Below are 22,111 nucleotides of genomic sequence, written 5' to 3' on the forward strand. Positions count from 1 at the left end.
ATACCCCAGAGCTGCACTCACTATTCTGCTGGTGCAGTCACTGTGTACTTACATTACTTATCCTGTACTGATCCTGAGTTACATCCTGTATTATACTCCAGAGCTGCACTCACTATTCTGCTGGTGCAGTCACTGTGTACATACATTACTTATCCTGTACTGATCCTGAGTTACATCCTGTATTATACTCCAGAGCTGCACTCACTATTCTGCTGGTGCAGTCACTGTGTACATACATTACATTACTTATCCTGTACTGATCCTGAGTTACACCCTGTATTATACTCCAGAGCTGCACTCACTATTCTGCTGGTGGAGTCACTGTGTACATACATTACATTACTTATCCTGTACTGATCCTGAGTTACATCCTGTATTATACTCCAGAGCTGCACTCCCTATTCTGCTGGTGCAATCACTGTGTACATACATTACATTACTTATCCTGTACTGATCCTGAGTTACATCCTGTATTATACTCCAGAGCTGCACTCACTATTCTGCTGGTGGAGTCACTGTGTACATACATTACATTACTTATCCTGTACTGATCCTGAGTTACACCCTGTATTATACTCCAGAGCTGCACTCACTATTCTGCTGGTGGAGTCACTGTGTACATACATTACATTACTTATCTTGTACTGATCCTGAGTTACATCCTGTATTATACTCCAGAGCTGCACTCACTATTCTGCTGGTGCAGTCACTGTTGTGAAGCTCCTTTATAATTCTGCAGCCTCAGCGCCGTACTTTATTATGTGATGAAGAGCATAGCCCGCAGCCTCCAGGGCGTCATCACACGCCTGATGTCCCTTTATTGTCTCCTGGAGTCCTACCTCATGTCTTAAAGGGAAATGTATCACATACAGTAGTTACCGCTGGAGTCGGAGCTGCAGTAATGAGGCCTCTACACTGTGTAGGGAGCAGAGCTTCCGGATCCATCTTCTGTGTCAGTTCTGCTGCAAACAGCTGGGGTGCTGGGTGTCAGCCCCCACCAATCCCATAATGATGACCTAACCCAAGGATCGTCCGTAAATATTGTGGGGTTTCGCTCTGGTAGACAGGATTAGCGGACGCAGTATAGAGGCAACAACAAGTTCTTTGGATGAAACAGTTCAGTGTTTTATTCACACTTTAGACAAGTGACAAAACAAGCCGTCATAATCAAGAAAAAAAGTCACCTTGCGGTGTTGGCGGTAATTCACACCGTGCGGCAATTCTGCCTCAAAGAGTCCTTGACCATAGCAGCACCAACCTGTTTTCACGCCAAACAGGTAGCAAGTAGTGTTGAGCGAACTTGTGTTTCAAGTTCGGCGTCTATAGTTCGGGTTATTGAAGAATCGCGTTATGGATTCCGCTACTACGGACCATAACGGAATTTAGAATCCATAACCCGATTCTTTGATAACCCGAACTTTAGACGCCGAACTTAAAACACGAGTTTGCTCAACACTAGTAGCAAGCCTTCATCCAGACACAAGGCTCCCAGATCCCAACACAGAGACCTGGCTTCTGAGCCCAGCTGCCTATTTAAGGACAGCCAGGTGCTGCCATAACCCGGTACGGCACTTAAAATCCGGTCCGGTATTTCACCTCACCTGGCTGTAAATCGGCCCAGCAGCACATGCTGGGAGGAAAATACCTTTTTTCCCAGACAAAACCTCTCACTGTGTCACAATATCTATAACATGGAAAAAAGAATAATACTAATAAAAGCCATATAACATACAATAATCCTCACATATCTGATATCCCCAACTGTAACAACCTGTGATCTCTCTATCATCTATCTCTATCATCTAGTTTGGTCAGCAATAAAAAAAAAAAAGTTTTTTATTTCTCCGCACTGTCGCTACTGATAATAATAATCTCTGGCCTATAAATCCCAAACGGATGCGCCACAAAAAAAGACAAGGCAATATTTAGCTTAGTTGACAGAAAGGTAAAAAAAATAAGAAACATTTATTTCGGAATTCCGATTTTTTTTTTAAAAAAAAGTTTGTCCTATGGGTAGTCACATGTTACCATTTGGGCCATTAGTTGGCTGACTGCTGTGACTTCTCACACTACTGGTCCAGCTGTGTCCAATGAGAATTCTTTTTTTTTTTTAAAGGGGCAAAATAGATTAAAAACAAATGTCATCTGATCCATACTCCCTGCTCCGTTCCTCCGCTTCTGCCTCACTGGGTCCCTGCTGGTCTCCAGTTTCTGGTTTTGTTTTCCGACCTGATAAGCAGCGGATTGGTGAGGTAATGCGTATTTTAATTCTTTAACCCATTCTGCCCCTTTTCTGAAAAAATTTATCCTATCGGACTACCCCTTTAAGCCCGAAAATTCCTGCCTCCTTATATGGTTAAAGGGGTATTCTGATGATGCGGAGTTATTCCATGTCAACCCATAAATTACTAGATTGTTGGGGGTATGACCACAGGTGCACCCACTAAAGATGCCCCATTCACTGTCTATGGGACTACTGGATCGCTAGTGGGCATGCTTAGCCACCGATTCATTCAAAAGTGGTGTTCTTGTGACCAGCTGTGGCCCCAGCCATCGGACCCCCACATTGTACTGTAGCATATATAGCCTATCCAGTGGACAGAGGATAGTTGGCCATTACCCAGTATTATAAGTAATTTAGAGACTTGGCTGGAAAAGTCCTCTTTTATTATGTTTTTTGTCTGTAGCCACTCTCGGACAGCAGGGGGCGATCTTGCATCATACATTCCTGTGTCTATGAGCCCGGCCGTCACATGATTCCACTGTAGCATATGAATATCTGTTATCACACGTTCCTCGAAGCTGATGTACAAAATATTTTTTCACTACCTGAGGTCGCCATTGACCCGTAGAGGTGAATGACACCAGACGGCGCGCCTCCGGGCTGCTTCCTTTGATAGAAATTCATATTTTCTATGATCTGCTTGAACATTTCTTAAAAGAACGCTCTACATTTGGACCATATTTTTGGAAAATGTGAGATTTTTTTTATTTTATTTTGTTTTACTTTTATTAGTTTTTGATGTGAAGCATAAAACCGCTGGAATATTCAACCCTGTGTAATACCGCCTGACGTATTCTATTTTAGGTCTCTGTCTTGAGATATATCAGGAGGCTTAAAGGGCTTCTGTCACCCCCCCCTTCCCCATTGTGCAATTTTCATCGGCGACATTAGCTATTTGCTGAGTGCAGTCATACATGTCCTACCTTTGTCTGTGGCTTATTTCTTGTAAAAATCATACTTTTATCATATACAAATTTCTTCACTACCAGCAAGTTGGGCGTGTACTTGCTGGTAGCCGCCGCATCTGCCTCTTCTAGACATGCCTCATCTCCTCTTGATAGACAGGGCCAGCGAGCGCTCTCCTCCTCCCGCTGGCCCCGTCTGCTGCTGAATTCCCGCGCCTGCGCCGTAACGTTCCTCGATCGGCGCAGGCGTACTGAGTGAAAGACGCGCGCTTGCCAGCTCCTTCCTCAGTGCGCCTGCGCCGATTACGTCACACTACACCCGGAAGAGAAGACTGCCAATAATCGCTGATGCCTGTGACCTTTCGGATCCCTCCACGGCCGTTGCTGCGTCTCCGCTTCGTGCAGATCACAACATCTGTCGACGTTGGGGGAGATGCAGCCAATAGCGGTCCGTGACGGTGACCTGCCCATTTGAGTCACGCCCTCGAGGAACGTTGCTGCTTGTATATGCATGTGAATTAAAAGTACTTCTTCTCCAGAGTGAAGCCACGGGTAGGACTGAGCTAGTCCTACAAGGCATGGTGCCTGGTTTAACAGTGAATTTCCTGGTGACCGACTTCCTTTAACCAGAAGGGTAGCCATAGTGGGTGCAGAGATTACAGTTCATCCTGGGCCCTTATACCTGGTACAGAGTTTGCATTTGAGCCCAGGAGCTTCAAGTACTTCTTTGCTATTATCTCATTGTAGAGGTTGTCCCTTGGTGGTGTTGGTGGTGGGGCCTTCTCTCCTGAAGGCACTCTTCCAGAGCTAAATCACCGATGACCTATCCTTTGGATTGGTCATCAATATCAGATTGGCGAGGGGACTGGCTCCTGGCCCCTCCATTGTTTTACTGGTCGTGACTTTGGAACTATACAGCTCCATACACTGAGTAGTGGCAGTGGAAACCTGTTACTGGAAATGGATGACTGGAGACGTTCCTCAGAGCGAAGGAAAAAACGAACGTCTTGCCTAATTTTACCAGGTCGTGCCTGGGTACTGCAGTGCTGATCACTGGGGGGTGCTGGCAGTTGGACCCCTCCAATCTCATATGGATGACATAGGTCATCAGTAAGTAAGTTCTGGGAAACCCATTTAACCTTTTATAGGGGTTGTTTGAGGGCTTCAGAGTGTAAAAAAAGAAATACTCCCCCCTCACCGATCCCCCATTCTGATGCGTATCGGGTTCTCGGTGGCTTCTGCTTCTTGGTCCGATCTCAATACGCAAGAAATACCAGGAGATGCCTGGTCCGCCAATTCTTTTTTAAATGTTCATGGTTCCTTGTGGAATATAAGGGTGATAGGGTGGGCACCCATGGGCTGCTGATGGGCCCCCAGTTCTCTACCAATCCACGTCTTCTCCGTTCACCTGCTGTGTGTTTGTAGGAGACCTCTAATGTGTGTGTGTATATATTCATCTGTCACAGATTGGATTGACCTCCGGTGTGTTCCATCCTGCTCAGATGAGGTACACGTGCAGCCTAATCTGTATGCACAGACACGTAGCTCATTTCTGGAGGATCTGAGCCTTCGGTGTGGACGGGGGTGACGTCCGCTGTTTAGGAGTTCTCGGGGTCGGCTTGCTGAGATGTTTGCTGCTCTTTATCCATCTCCATTACTGAGGCTGATCTCGTTTTTTGATGGAGCAGTAGAAACCTGTTACTGGAAATGGATGACTGGAGACGTCCCGTGGAGACGTTCCTCAGAGCGAAGGAAAAACGGACGTCTTGCCTAATTTTACCAGGTCGTCGCACCCGTGCTGATGCTGAACTGTGAATAAATCCTAATAGGATGAGTCACAGAGAAAGAGGAAAGGGTGAGGATGGAGCAGGGGCTGTGCTTTCATGTGAAGCCTGGTTTTGCGGTACAGAGTCACGGTCCCGGAAGCACACAAATGGACTTCTGTGTCCTATCTTTCGCTGCACCTTGCGGATCACGGACCTATTAAAGCCAGTGGGTCCGCACCGCAATGCCTGAGTTATACTGATCCACGGTTTGTGGTCCTCAACACGGGCACGTTCGTGTGAATGCACGCTAACGGTCCATTTCAAATTGCGGATCTGCAAAACACAGGCACTGGCCATGTGCGTTCCGAATTTTGCGGATAGAAATAGAAATTCCTATTCTTGTCAGTGGCAGCGGACAAGAATAGGACATGCTCTATTTTTTTTTGGCGGGGCCGCGGAACGGAATTACGGTGTGCTGTCCGCCTCTTTTGTGGCCCCATTGAAATTAATGCGGACGTTTGAATGCTCCCTAAGGCCTCATGCACACAACCGTTGTGTGTTTTGCGGATCCGCAAAACACGGATGGCGTCGGTGTGCGTTTCTGCAATTTTGCGGACAGACAGCCATTAATATAACTGCCTATTCTTGTCTGCAAAACGCGGACAAGAATAGGACAGGTTATATTTTTTTTTTGCGGACCATAGAACGGAGCAACGGATTCGGACAGCACACGGAGTGCTGTCCGCATCTTTTACGGCCCCATTGAAGTGAATGGTTCTGCATCCGAGCCGCCAAAACTGCGGCTCGGATGCGGACCAAAACAACGGCCGTGTGCCTGAGGCCTAAGAGTGTAAAATACTGCATAGGAAGCCGGCACATTAGGTATTCCTAACCTTTAGGACTGTGCGCCAGTTCATTGGAAGACGTCATTCAAGCTTCCAGCTCTATTAGCCGGCTGACAAAGAAATAAGATTGCAATCAAACGAGTGCGGCTCCGTGTGAATAACGGCTTCACAGCCTCCGCCGCTCAATTAGCCGCCGTTCAGCTTCTAAGAGCGTTAAGGACGCACATGAATCACTAGCGTCTCCAGCTCCTGATTTTTTTTCTTCTTTTTTTCTCCCATGAGCCTTTCATCAGGCAGCAGCAAGCCGTCGTCTTCTTTTCGGAATGCAAATAAAATAAAAAAAATCACGATCGGTCCGAATTCCGTAGAAATGAATGCTGCAGGTCGTAGATTGTGTACAGTTAGATAGCGGATAGGATTGACAAAGAGCACCCGTCAATCAAGTCTAACCTATCATCCTACGGTGTTGATCCAGAGGAAGGCAAAAAAATATATATAAGGTGGATGACCGTTGTTCCATATTATCGGGGGAAATTCCTTCCGGACTCCAATGAAAGGGGTCGTCTGGTTTCTAGAGGGAAACGGATGACTCAGGAGGTCTGCCTGCAGTCAAGAATAGATCGTTCCTTACTCCCGTTCTCCCGGCTAGGCTCCATTTATCTCGCTGCAGTGGTGATGTCACGCTGATGACACATGACTGCTGCAGTCAATCACTGGCCTTAGAGGTTCACTGAACAGTGGTCGTATTTCTGTGTCGAGAGAGACCGGGAAAGAGAAAGCTGCAAGGAACCTGAGAGCGATAGGTGACTTTGAACCTTCTAATACTGACCCTTTCGGCACCCCACTGGTGACTGTGACCTCTCCAGTACTGACACCTTGGTACCCCACTGATAACTGTAAACCCTGCAATACTGATCGCTGTGGTACCTCACTGATGAATATGACCCCAACAATACTGACCCCTTAGTACCCCACTGATGACTGTGAACCCTCTAATATTGATACCTCTAGCATCTCCCTGGTGACTGTGACTTCCTCCAATAATGACCACTTGGTACCTCACTGGTGACTGTGACCTCTCCAATACTGACACCGTGGTACCCCACTCATGACTATGAACCCTCCACTACTGACCCCTGTAGTGCCCCACTGACCGCCTTTACTCCAGTGATGACTGTGAAGCTTCTAATACTGACCCCTCTAGTACCTCACTGGTGACTGTAACTCCTCCAGTACTGACCCTGTAGTACCCTACTGACGAATGGGACACTTCTACTCCACTGATCAATGTGAATATTCTAATACTCACTGGTGACTGTGACCCCCTCCAGTGCTGACCACTTGGTATTCCAGTGGTGACTGTGAACCCTCCAATATGGACCCTTTGGTACCCCACTAATGACTGTAACCCCTTCAATACTGGCCACTTTGTACCCCACTCATGACTGTGAACTCTCCAGTACTGACTCCTGTAGTAACCCATTGATGATGTCGTATATCTTCTATATAAAAAGAATCTTCATATAAAAGAGAGGATCAAAAAAAAATATTTTTATATATATATATATATATCTCATATGATCCTTCAGGCGGACATAAACGCCTCTAAGTTCTTTTATCGAGTATCTTAATTTGATTTGTGCAAGCAGTGAAACAAAGGGACAATTGTATATGCAAAATATATGTCGTTTATTCTAAAACAAAGAATATAGAATCAATACAATTGCAAAAACAAACTATAAAGTTGTAAAATAATACCCAAAATATGTCACACAGTGGTGCTAACACACCCCTATCTCACCAGCACAGTACAACTTAGTTACTTATGACAACCAGTGTCATACCTTTAACAAACAGACCAATAATTTAGATACCAAGAGAAACTTAGGATCTTGTGTTTATCATACAGGCTATAGCAATAAAACACGGATTATATAAGAAAATAAATGATATCCCTTGACTCTGTTTTCCTTATGACCAATCAAAAATATATGATATTAATATGATAAAATATTCAGCTCGGCAATCAGACTATGGAAAATAACTTTCCAAGGATTTCAAATAATGTCAGATCTTCCATTAACAATATGCATCTTTGCTAAGAGAATAATCAGCATTATGGAGGCGTCTAACACTATATATTCCCACAGTATGGGGACTCTTGGCTATATACCGAGAGAAATATCTTATTAATATCACGAGCAGTAAACACAATATACGTTATCGGGTCAAAGGTAGACAGAGTTCAGATGAGACCAGTTCTCAAGAACTTTCCTAGTAGTCCCAAAAAATAATCCAAGTTTCTTCTGGTATAGTTTTCTTTTTTGAGTTTTTTTCTTTCGATCCTGATTGATTCTTTGATGCTCTGCACACGAGTAATTATCCCTTGAAATAACATTTAACTCTTCTCAGAAATCCAATGACCAGAAACTTACTTCAGTGTTTCTGTATCTTCTACAGGATACATTCTAAATGACACATACATGGTATAATATATATATGTATAAATCGATACATTGTTACACATAAATAACACATTATATGAATTATTGGTTAAAATATGTTGAAAATCTAAATATACCATACAGAAATATATAGAATATAATTATGAATATGTGAATTGAACCTCATACAGCAGGTGTGCCTTAAGGATATGAATTCTTATCTTGTCCTGACTTATCCATGAAACAACATTGTTCCCTTCAGATAGACATGTCTGGAGAAGCTAGTATACTCCCCATAGATAAACCCATATCTTTAGCAATAACTTTTAAAATACAATGTCCGTTCATGTTTACAATTATTCTTATATAAACTGAACTTGCCATGAACTCGTCTTGGCTTCTTCAGCCAGATAATAGAACTTTGGTTCAAGCTGATTTCCTCTTAAAGGCAATGAGCATTCATTTTGACTATAATATCATTAGATAATATTGTATACAACAAATCCCCCTTCATTCCAAAAATGTTCCATAAAGTATGAATGTATTTGGAATGTTCAAAAGGGCTTTTCATATGGAATCCTCTAAGGATTGGGTGCGTGAACCATGCTCTTGTACCATAACTTGGCCAAAGTCTTTTTGAAGAATCTTATCCAACGTACCACTTGGATGGTTAACAAGCTCAACCATCCCAGGATGATCCTGCATAACAGTATACAAGTTCGATAAATGGTTGTTTTGATTTTTTCATCTCTGCATGAATGTTTATTAGGTTCCTTTTCAGGAAGGTAAGAACTTTCTCTCCTTCACTTGATCCCGAGCGAAGTTATAAAGATAAACCTGATCGGAAATTTGATATTCCTTCTGTGTAGTCTTCAAATCGTAGTATGTCTTAGCACTTATTGTGGCTTTCTCTATATTCTTCTGGGCAAACGCAAAAGCATGCTGAAGGTGCTTGCATAGATTTTCCACATATTAATGAGATGTTGTAGCATTTATTAAATTGTGGTCTGTCGTCAGGTAGAGCAAATGTTGGGGTAACACCATCTTCCTGCCTGTGATCATTTCGAAGGGAGAAAGTTTGGTTGCTGCGCTTGGGGTGGCTCTTAAGGCCATAAGAACCAAAGGCAATTTGACATCTCAGTCTTTACCGGATTCATTGACAAACTTTTTAAAAATGTTCTTGGATTGGTTGTAGCGTTCTCCTCCACCACTAGAGGCTGGCCGATAAGCTATATGTAGCTTTATTTTTACCCCCAGTATCTCCCACATCTTTGTCATCACCTCACTAGTGAAATGACTTCCAGGATCGGACTCGATGCGTTGGGGAAGACCAAACCTAGAAAATATGTGGTTAATGAGAAGAGATGCACATACGCTTGAACTGCATGTTTTACAAGGCAAACATTCCACCCATTTTGTGAACAAGCAAGTCACTGTTAACATATATCTGTTGCCTTTTGATGAGGTTGGTACTGGTCCGATGAAGTCAATTTAGATGTCTGACCATGGCATGGACATCCCCCTTTTTATCAGTGGCGCTCGATGAGTGGGTGCTTGTGGCTGGAAGTGAGCGCAGATTAGACATCCTTGACAATGCATGCAAACATCTTGCAACATATGTGGCCAATAAGCGTAGTCCCGTAACAATTCGTACGTCAAATTTTCACCTCTATGACCAGCTGTTGGTGCATCATGGGCGTGTTGTAGCATCAAACCTCGGTATGTTGCGGGTACTACCCATTGCGTGTTACCATTCTTCGAGGTCCTAATCAACAACCCCTCCTGTAACGAGAATTGGGACTTACCTTTCATCAAAATCCACAACTCCTCTTTGCCATCACAGTCTTCCGTATTTATGGGACAATTCTGTGGATCTTCAATGTGTTTATAAAAAGTTACCAATAACTTGATCCCCCTTTTGGCTCGCGATGAGATCCTCACTAGGGGAACCTTGGCTCCATTGCAACACATTGGCTTCAGTTCCCTTTTGGGCCTGACTTCTTGTTGTTGCATCCACTTGGACTGTTCCCATGAGATCATCCACGTCCAAAACTTCTCCATTGATGGCTGTTTGTATAGCGAGGGAATCTGCTAGATCATTTACTACTTTATTCTTACCTGGATATTTTGAATGACCCTTTACCTTTTTCCAGTAAATGGTAAGACTGTGGGTAATAACCATCTCATCAATTTTACAAAACATCTTGCCATGCTTGACTGGCTTGTTATTGCTTCTCATCATGTTGGATCTTTTCCATCCGGGGAAATACTCCGCAAAGCTATTACAAATATAATCAGAATCTGTGGTTATGGAAAACTCTTTAATATCATATTCGATAGCCATTTGTACAGCTTTGTACACAGCGGTGAGTTCTGCGACTTGGCTACTTTTGGGACCGATTTTGTATCCGACGGACATATCCGGGAATATATTATTCCATACAATTCCAACACCTGCAACCAGTGTACGCTCATTTCCTACATCCGTATGGAAAGAACAGCGGTCTACATATACATATGGTAATGATTTGCAGTACTCCTCTTCATAAGATTTATATGGAGATAAATATTGCTCTTCCAGGAAATCATTTTCTGGTGACTCACCTTTATGTTCCGCATTGGAACAATTATGAAGTTCAGCTAATCCTTGAGCAACTGGGTTCTTATTATTTTTGTTTATACCTGATCTCCAATGGCCATCCCATTAAAGACCTCATCCAGACGGTTATCCTGCTGTTTGACAGATTTCCATCCTTGATCCTATCACTTTGCAAATATTGTAGTGGTTGGTGTGCAGTTGGTGTTAAAATATTGTTGTAAATCTAAATATGCCATACAGAAATATATAGAATATAATTATGAATATGTGAATTGAACCTCATACAGCAGGTGTGCCTTAAGGATATGAATTCTTATCCTGTCCTGACTTATCCATGAAACAACATTGTTCCCTTCAGATAGACATGTCTGGAGAAGCTAGTATACTCCCCATAGATAAACCCATATCTTTAGCAATAACTTTTAAAATACAATGTCCGTTCATATTCACAATTATTCTTATATAAACTGAACTTGCCATGAACTCGTCTTGGCTTCTTCAGCCACATAACAGAACTTTGGTTCAAGCTGATTTCCTCTTAAAGGCAATGAGCATTCATTTTGGCTATAATATCATTAGATAATATTGTATACTTATGAAAATGCACAACAATGAATGTGACCCCTTACTCCACTAATAACTGTGAACCTTTTAATATTGACTCTTCTGGTACCTCACTGGTGACCAGGGTGGATTTGATTTAAATCATGATTTAAATCACGATTTAAATCACTAGTCAGTAAGGCTTGATTTAAATCATAGTTTTTTACATTCAGATTCAAATTTTTCTGTTGTACTTAGGAAGGAGAAAAATAATCATTACCTTAATAATAACAATTTAAATAGGATTTATTCAAAAGAAACAATAACATTACAGCATGTTATTTGCTTAAACATCCATGTTTGTTAACTAATTTGGCTAAAGAAAATACCGTATATACTCGAGTATAAGCCGACCCGAGTATAAGCCGAGCCCCTAATTTTACCCCCAAAAAATGGGAAAAATTATTGACTCGAGTATAAGACTAGGGTGGGAAATGCAGCTATAATGCAGAGTGTATGTGTATATAATGCACACACTCTACATTATATACACACATCTGCAAGAGGGTGACTCAGATTGATGGGAGTCTGACTCTGACTCCCTGTATTTAATGCAGAGTGTGTGCATTATATACACACACACTCTGCATTAAATACAGGGAGCCATCCACAGATCTCCCCCCTTAGCAGTGCCATCCACAGATCTCCCCCCTTAGCAGTGCCATCCACAGATCCCCCCCTAAACAGTGCCATCCACAGATCCCCCCCTAAACAGTGCCATCCACAGATCCCCCCCTAAACAGTGCCATCCACAGATCCCCCCCTAAACAGTGCCATCCACAGATCCCCCCCTAAACAGTGCCATCCACAGATCCCCCCTCCCCTAAACAGTGCCATCCACAGATCCCCCTCCCCGACGCTCACAGCAGTATATTTATAAACTAATCAGTAACTACTTTAACTTTAATCATTGCTCATTGCTGAGCTCTTTACTTGGATTATTTGGATATCTTACTTTGTCTTAGCTCCGGTAATAGCAGGCAGTGCGGGGGGCGGCGCTCACTCACTGTCACTGATGTCACGCGCCTGCTCCTCCCACTAGGCGGCGCAGGCGCGTGACGTCAGTGAGTGAGCGCCGCCCCCCGCACTGTCTGCTATTACCGGAGATAAGACAGACCTAGACTCGAGTATAAGACGAGGGGGCTTTTTGAGCACAAAAATATGTGCCAAAAAACTCGTCCTATACTCGAGTATATACGGTATATATAAATTCTGTATTTATAGGTTTGTAGAAGTTAGGATTAAGATCTTTTTCTCAACTCTTTTCATGTTATAAATTCAGTTTTGAGAACTCCAAAATTAAACCAAGCATCTGTCATAATATCTTGTAGGCAGAGAAACTGCCCAATAATCTTACAAAAACCTCTGGAAGAGCATGACATTGTGAATGGATTGATGGAATTTAACAAAAAATTAAACATATACAGCCTTATTCTACATAATTAAAAAAGTAATCTTTATTTCATAATGAAATAACCTTTGGATGGTAATATATATTTTCCTCAAAAAGCATTTTATATTAAAAAAAATCTGATTTAAATCATAAAAATCCGATTTAAATCAAAAAAATCCGATTTTTTTCGATTATTTTTTTTTTTTTTTTTAAATCATTGATTTTTATCCACCCTGCTGGTGACTGTGGCCCCCTGTGGGACCCCACTGGTGACTGTGACCTCCACTACTGACCTCCCTGGTACCCCACTGATGACTGTTGACCCTTCAATACTGACGGTACTCATGATAGTTTCGGCAAAGCTCTGGATGAACGCTATCGGGACCTGGTGATTTGTCTATTTTATATATAGATGAAGGTCCATCCGTGTACTACATAGACAAGCTGGGTCTGTCAGAACCGGGACTTGCAGCAGCCGTCTCCTTCTATCATATCCATGTACTCTGTATTCACAGCTGCTATATAGTCCTTCTATGGACTCCGCTTACGTGTTGGATATATTGTACAGATTTCATTGGGCAGGGGATGAGTGAACTTTGGAAATACGCGTTTAATTCTTAAAGGGGTTTTCTGGGAATTGAAAATTAACAACCTGTCCTCAGAAGAAGCAAATGGACGCCTCACCCATTGTGTGTGATGTGTACCGGTAAGTCGCCATACAGTAAAGGTCTCCGTGTGATGAGAACCAAAAAGAAAGTCATGTCCTATGGATGTAATGTGTCTGCATCTGTTCATGCTGTACTATGTCACTTCTGTACCGTCTCTGTTGCCCATTATTAATATTTATTTCTACCTTTTTTACAGGAGGAGCAGCGAGAGCCCAGAGAACACGCGACTGATCCTCTAGCCGAGCAAGAGCTTATCAACAGCATTGAAGAGATTTACTTTTCAAATGACTCTCTTGACATTGTGGAATATGAGCTTGAGGTGAGCAACCGCTATATAATAATCTGCTGTAATACTGCTCCTATGTACAAGAATATAACTACTATAATACTGCTCCTATGTACAAGAATATAACTGCTATAATACTGCCTCCTATGTACAAGAATATAACTACTATAATACTGCTCCTATGTACAAGAATATAACTACTATAATTCTGCTCCTATGTACAAGAATATAACTGCTATAATACTGCCTCCTATGTACAAGAATATAACTACTATAATACTGCTCCTATGTACAAGAATATAACTACTATAATACTGCTCCTATGTACAATAATATACTGTAACTACTATAATACTGCTCCTATGTACAAGAATATAACTACTATAATACTACCTCCTATGTACAAGAATATAACTACTATAATACTACCTCCTATGTACAAGAATATAACTACTATAATACTACCTCCTATGTACAAGAATATAACTACTATAATACTACCTCCTATGTACAAGAATATAACTACTATAATACTGCTCCTATGTACAAGAATATAACTACTATAATACTACCTCCTGTGTACAAGAATATAACTACTATAATACCGCTCCTATGTACAAGAATATAACTACTATAATACTGTCTCCTATGTACAAGAATATAACTACTATAATACTGCTCCTATGTACAAGAATATAACTACTATAATACTGCTCCTAAGTACAAGAATATAACTACTATAATACTGCTCCTATGTACAAGAATATAACTACTATAATACTGCTCCTATGTACAAGAATATAACTACTATAATACTGCTCCTATGTACAAGAATATAACTACTATAATACTGCCTCTTATGTACAAGAATATAACTACTATAATACTGCTCCTATGTACAAGAATATAACTACTATAATACTGCTCCTATGTACAAGAATATAACTACTATAATACTGCCTCCTATGTACAAGAATATAACTACTATAATACTGCTCCTATGTACAAGAATATAACTACTATAATACTGCCCCCCATGTACAAGAATATAACTACTATAATACTGCTCCTATATACAAGAATATAACTACTATAATACTGCTCCTATGTACAAGAATATAACTACTATAATACTGCTCCTATGTACAAGAATATAACTACTATAATACTGCTCCTATGTACAAGAATATAACTACTATAATACTGCCTCCTATGAACAAGAATATAACTACTATAATACTGCTCCTATGTACAAGAATACAACTACTATAATATTGCCTCCTATGTACAAGAATATAACTACTATAATACTGCTCCTTTGTACAAGAATATAACTACTATAATACTGCTCCTATGTACAAGAATATAACTACTATAATACTGCTCCTATGTACAAGAATATAACTACTATAATACTGCTCCTATGTACAAGAATACAACTACTATAATACTGCTCCTATGTACAAGAATATAACTACTATAATATTGCCTCCTATGTACAAAAATATAACTACTATAATACTGCCTCCTATGAACAAGAATATAACTACTATAATACTGCTCCTATGTACAAGAATACAACTACTATAATATTGCCTCCTATGTACAAGAATATAACTACTATAATACTGCTCCTATGTACAAGAATATAACTACTATAATACTGCTCCTATGTACAAGAATATAACTACTATAATACTGCTCCTATGTACAAGAATATAACTACTATAATACTGCTCCTATGTACAAGAATATAACTACTATAATACTGCTCCTATGTACAAGAATATAACTACTATAATACTGCTCCTATGTACAAGAATATAACTACTATAATACTGCTCCTATGTACAAGAATATAACTACTATAATACTGCTCCTATGTACAAGAATATAACTACTATAATACTGCCTCCTATGTACAAGAATATAACTACTATAATACTGCTCCTATGTACAAGAATACAACTACTATAATACTGCTCCTATGTACAAGAATATAACTACTATAATACTGCCTCCTATGTACAAGAATATAACTACTATAATACTGCTCCTATGTACAAGAATATAACTACTATAATACTGCCTCCTATGTACAAGAATATAACTACTATAATACTGCTCCTATGTACAAGAATACAACTACTATAATACTGCCTCCTATGTACAAGAATATAACTACTATAATACTGCCTCCTATGTACAAGAATATAACTACTATAATACTGCCTCCTATGTACAAGAATATAACTACTATAATACTGCCTCCTATGTACAAGAATATAACTACTATAATACTGCCTCCTATGTACAAGAATATAACTACTATAATATTGCCTCCTATGTACAAGAATATAACTACTATAATACTGCCTCCTATGAACAAGAATATAACTACTATAATACTGCTCCTATGTACAAGAATACAACTACTATAATACTGCTCCTATGTACAAGAATATAACTACTATAATACTGCTCCTATGTACAAGAATATAACTACTATAATACTGCTCCTATGTACAAGAATATAACTACTATAATACTGCTCCTATGTACAAGAATATAACTACTATAATACTGCTCCTATGTACAAGAATATAACTACTATAACATCTGATCGGGGGGGGGTCCGGGACCTCTGCCGATCAGCTGTTTGAGAAGGCAGTAGCGCTGCGGCCTTTTCGCTGTTTACCGCAGCCCAGTGACGTCACGACTAGTATCTATGGCCTGGGCGGGGCTAAGCTCTGTTTACTAGAATGGCGCTTAGCCGCGCCCAGGCCAGTGATACTAGTTGTGACGTCACTGGGCCTCCGGTAAACAGCGAGTAGGCCACGGCACTACTGCCAGCGCCGCTGCCTTCTCAAACAGCTGATCGGCAGGGGTCCCGGGTGTTGGACCCCCACCCATCAGATGCTGATGATCTATCCAGAGGATAGATTATCAGTTTAAAAAAGCTGCAGAACCCCTTTAATAGTAAATCGTATACATTTTGTGTGGTCTTTTGAGTGCAGTATAGCTCTGATTAATGCGGTTCAGGATTATAACGGTCTTCCTTGCACCCCCCTTTGTAGAAACTGCCCCCGGTTCTCACACTGCATGAGATTGAGGAATACAGAGAGAAGCTGAAGAGACAGCAGGCTGCGGTAAGTACGGTGTAGCTCTCGGGTGAGGGTTGAGCTATTATTAGGCAGGCTATAATCCTGCCCGGCTTTACACACAGGGGAGAGCAGATAACACAATGTATGCAGCGTTATCAATACAGCTCTGGGAGGAGGGGGCATCAGTAGCCACGCACTCGATAAAGTCCACTTAGACTTTTCAGGTCATAATGGATATCCTTCAATTTACATCTCAAACAGCTTCACAATCCCTGAGCCCAGGAGACGCTGCAGGGTAAGGAAGCGCTGGGTTACTCTCCAGTAATTCTGTAAACGGAGAGATATCAATCCTCAAGCTTCAGAAATCCTAAAAGATTTTTTTTTCACTTTATAGCGAACGCTTTGGTCTAATTCTTAAAGGGTCAGCAACTTTCTTTTAATATATGAATTATAATATTTTTTTTTTTAACTTTACATTTTTACAATTTTTTATGAATAAAGTTTTTATTGGTCAATTTTCAGTTTGAATTTTATTTCTATTTTGCATGTAAACTGTCATAACTATTAAAAATACTCATATTCAAATCTATAAGTTCTGATCAGGTTGACAGTAACACTGTCTGTTGCTCCGTAGGATTGGGTAGGTTACAGAGGACAGCCCATAACTTTGTAATACTCTTTTTCTCCTGTGGGGGTGCTGTGGGGAAATGGAGCACTTGCTTTCTTAATGAGATCTCCACAACCCTGTAATCAGTTTTATTGTAATTGGTTTATCAGTTTGTCATAAAAAAGGGTTTGTGCAATCCCTTTAATTATAGTATGTTTTTGATTATAAATTGCAGCTGTTTATCTTAAAGGGAATGTAATACAAGTATTTAGTATGAAAGCGATATCACTATTTTACCAATTAAAATCCCATTTTAGATGATTTTATAAATGTATTTACTTTTATTAGTTGATTATTGAGGTGGCTATCTTGCCCAATATGCTGTCAAAGGGGTATCCAGCTAGTTTTGCTCAGGTCTACATGGTAAAAATGGTATAAAAAGTATATAAACATGCTCAATTCCCCCACTGCTGCCGTTGAAAAGGGGCCTGGGTCCGCGCTCGGCAGTCCTAACATGCCAGGTAACCTCTGGGAATGGTGCCTACGCAATCGCTGGCTTTTGTGGGTCATTGCTGCAGCCATTGATGGGCTGAGCGTCATTGACAACCATTTCCTGCAGTATCGGGACAGGAGCAGGAAGCGGTACACACCGATGACCGGGTACCATCAGAATGGCAATAACGGAGGGTCGGTGAGGTGAGTATAAGCTTGTTTATTTTTTTTTACACCATGTGTATCGCACTGCAAACTTTTTTTATCTTATTTTCTGGGATACCCCTGTAACATGTTTTTGGGCAGCCTCATTTATCTTAGGGCTCATAGTCTTAAGATAACTGACTCATTGACTTCTATGGCAGAGCATTGTGGGCATGCTCTGTGCTGAGGTCATTGTGCAGGGAGGGGGAGGAGGTATGCTGTGACCATCACGTATTGTGAATGGTACATGTGTTATACTATATATATATATATATATTTGTGCGTGTGTGTGTATGTCTGTATATATGTATATGTGTGTATATATATATATATTATACACACACACGCACAAATATATATATATATATCTATATATACACACATCTGTCAGTGTAATTCTGCCTTTAAAGGGGTTGTCTCATCTGAGATAATGGGGGCATATCGCTGAGACCCTCACCTATCTCCTAAACGGAGCCCCGAAAGTGTTGGAGGGCGCACTGCTCATGCACATCCGGCCTCCATTCGTTTTCTATGGGGCCGTTGAAAATATCCGAGGGCTGGTTTGGCCCATGGAAGTGAATGGTATCGGTGGCCGGTCATGCGCCATGCTCTCCTATTCACTTCTATGGGGAGAGCGCATGGTGGTGGCCAGACCAGAGTCCTCCAGCCATTGCTCCGTTCTCGATATAGATGCGGGTCCCAGTGGTGGGACTCGGACAATAGAGGCATATTGTAGCTAAATGCCCCCCCATTGTCTCAGATGAGACAACCCCTTTAAAGATAATGGGATGACTGATCAGAAGTGATTTCTACCTAACAGGAAGTCTCAGCCTACGTTAATAGGGTTTTCCATGATCTATATACTTATAACCTATCCTCTGGATAGGTCATCAGTATCTGATCGGTGGAGGTCCGACACCCAGCCCCCCACTGATCAGCTGTTTGAAAAGATATTGGCGCTCCTGTGAGCCGCTCACCAAGCACAGCGCCGTACATCATATAGTGGCCGCGATTGGTATCGCGCTCAGCCCCATTCACTTCTGTAGGGCTGAGCTGCGCCTAGGCCACGTGACCGATGAACGTGTCGTCACTCGACCTAGTGAAAGCTGAGAGAAGACCGCGCTGCTCACAGGAGAGCCCCCGCGGGGGTCCCAGGGGTCGCATACTGATGACCTATCCTGAGTTCAGAGTAAAAAAACTGCAAGAAGTTGACTTTTTTTAAAATATAGATGGTGATAAAGAGAATTAGAAGAAACAACCAAAATCATTGATGGATACCCTCGCAGAGCTTGCTGATAATTGACACATGTAATTCACGCTGGGGAATGCCACCTTTGTACGCACACACGGCGCCACGTTCCCCGAGACCCTCACCGATGTGACACATGGGATGGACATGTGCGTAAATCCCTCTTTACATGCAGATAATGTGGACTGCTGCGTCTGACCCCTTTTCCTGAGCCGTTCCTGGTTGCGGAGCCGGGTCCATTATGTGTATGACCGGTATGAATTGGTTATGACAGCTCTGGATGTCGGAATGAGATTTCCTCTAATGCGATGTGGCACTTACATGATGTTAACCTTTGAAGGCTCGGGAGAAGGCATCAGAAAGCGGCGGCGTCTCTTTAAGGATGTCATGCATAATGCAAAGCTGCCAATAAATATAATGGTCTCCAGCGCGAGTCTATTCCCTCCGAAAAACCTAAAGGAAAGCTTTCTGCCAGGATAGTTCCCCTCCCCCGTTTATTGGATCACGGAGCGCGCACTGCTTTCCTTCTAAATGATTTATTTTTATTTTTTTCTGCAAAGTACATACGTTGTCTTGTGTTTTCAGAATCTGACGAGACGCGCATGTAGATTGGAAATCCGCTGCCAGGCTGTTACATTTTTATTAAACTGAATTGCAGTTGCGCGACCTTCCATTTATACAGGACGTTGATCATTTTGATGGCACCGATCTGACATATATGCTTCTTAAAAATTTGATCAAACATTTTTTTTTCTTTTATTGATATATATATTTTTTCGTTTTTGAAGATGTTGGTTTTTATAGCTTTATATATTTTCTTACATCATTTGCGCAGTTACTGGTTTGCTTTGGCATGTACCCGTATTTTTCGCCCTATAAGACTCACCTGGCTATAAGACGCACCCAGGTTTTTGAGGAGGAAAATAAGAAAAAAAATATTTTGAACCAAAAGGTGTGCTTTTTGTGGGTTTTGAACTAATGGTGGTCTGTGGATGACACTATTATGGGGGATCTGTTGAGGACACTGTTATGGGGGATCTGTGGGTGACACTGTTATGGGGGATCTGTGGGTGACACTATTATGGGGATCTGTGGGTGACACTATTATGGGGATCTGTGGGTGACACTGGTATGGGGGATCTGTGGGTGACACTGGTATGGGGGATCTGTGGGTGACACTGTTATGGGGGATCTGTGGGTGACACTGTTATGGGGGATCTGTGGGTGACACTATTATGGGGATCTGTGGGTGACACTATTATGGGGATCTGTGGATGACACTATTATGGGGGATCTGTGGGTGACACTGTTATGGGGGATCTGTGGGTGACACTGTTATGGGGGATCTGTGGGTGACACTATTATGGGGATCTCTGGATGGCTCTTATTGGGGTCTCTGGATGGCACTGTTATGGGGGGGGGGATCTGTGGATGACACATATATAGCATCTTATGCTATGTGTCATCCCCAGATCCCCTCCATAACAGTTTTCCTGTAGTGTAAATGACCCCCAGTACAGGGGGTGGGGGCCGCATCTGGTTTTATAATGACAGCGGGGCCCGTGCAGTGACTGTATTATACTACACGGGCCCCGCTCACTCTATATGCTTACAAGCGCTTGGTAGCAGAGAGGAGGGAGGAGGCAGGCCGGGAGGACGGGCGCTGGCAGCGTGAGTCACTACGTCATGCGCCCACGCCGCCTGCTTCATTCATAAAGTGGGCGGCGCAGGCACGTGACGTAGTGACTCACGCTGCCTGCGCCCGTCCTCCCGGCCTGCCTCCTCCCTCCTCTCTGCTACGGAGCGCTTGTAAGTAATACAGGCGCTGATTACCCAAAATTTTTATAAATTAACAATGCCTACAATTATGGATAAGATTATATACAGTGAGCGGGGCTCGTGTAGTAGAATACAGTCACTGCACGGGGCCCGCTGTCATTATAAAACCAGATGCCGGCCCCCAGCCCCTCCTCCCTCTCAGCTGATACACCCGCCGCGCGGCATCGCATTGAAAATTCGGCAAAATGCAGCATTCGCCCCATAAGACGCACTGCTATTTCCCCCCCCACTTTTGGGGGGGAAAAGTGCGTCTTATAGGGTGAAAAATACGGTACATTTTTGAAGCACTTGCAGGGGTTTTCTGTGGATAGGAAAGGTGTCGTCATTGCGGGTTATACCTAAAGCGAAGAAGCGAGGGCCCGTTCACATGACATTTTTTTTGTGCCGCTGTTTTCTTCCCCCAAAAAATGCCTCTAAAAAAACCTCTCCTTGAAATCAGAGCAGATTGTACGCAGATTTTTTTTTTTTCAGCGCTTTTTCAAAATCGGCTGTGTGAGTATCCCCTTACGGTCCTCCTTCGACCATGATTTCTAGTCTTAAAGGGGTTGTCTCACTTCAGCAAATGGCATTTATCATGTAGAGAAAGTTAATACAAGGCACTTACTAATGTATTGTGATTGTCCATATTGCCTCCTTTGCTGGCTGGATTCATTTTTCCATCACATTATATACTGCTCGTTTCCAGAGTTACGACCACCCTGTAATCCAGCAGCGGTGGCCGTGCTATAGACTATAGACTATAGAAAAAAGCACCACCCTTTGTGCGCTCCCACTGTCCTGGCCACCAGAGAGGCCGGCATTTTTTCCTATTGTGTGCGAGCAC

At 42.0% G+C, this 22,111-nt stretch overlaps 1 protein-coding gene across 1 annotated transcript in view; it reads left to right on the forward strand.

Moving 5' to 3' along the window:
* VPS50 (VPS50 subunit of EARP/GARPII complex) overlaps positions 1-22,111 on the forward strand; it is a 195,183-nt gene that overhangs the window by 12,412 nt on the left and 160,660 nt on the right. The window contains exons 3-4 of the mRNA XM_040431195.1: positions 13,704-13,826; positions 16,871-16,942. Of these exons, the coding sequence (XP_040287129.1) occupies positions 13,704-13,826; positions 16,871-16,942 (195 nt within the window). The remainder of the gene's footprint in view (positions 1-13,703; positions 13,827-16,870; positions 16,943-22,111) is intronic.

This window comes from Bufo bufo, chromosome 5, assembly GCF_905171765.1.
Source record: "Bufo bufo chromosome 5, aBufBuf1.1, whole genome shotgun sequence".
Lineage (NCBI taxonomy): Eukaryota > Metazoa > Chordata > Amphibia > Anura > Bufonidae > Bufo > Bufo bufo.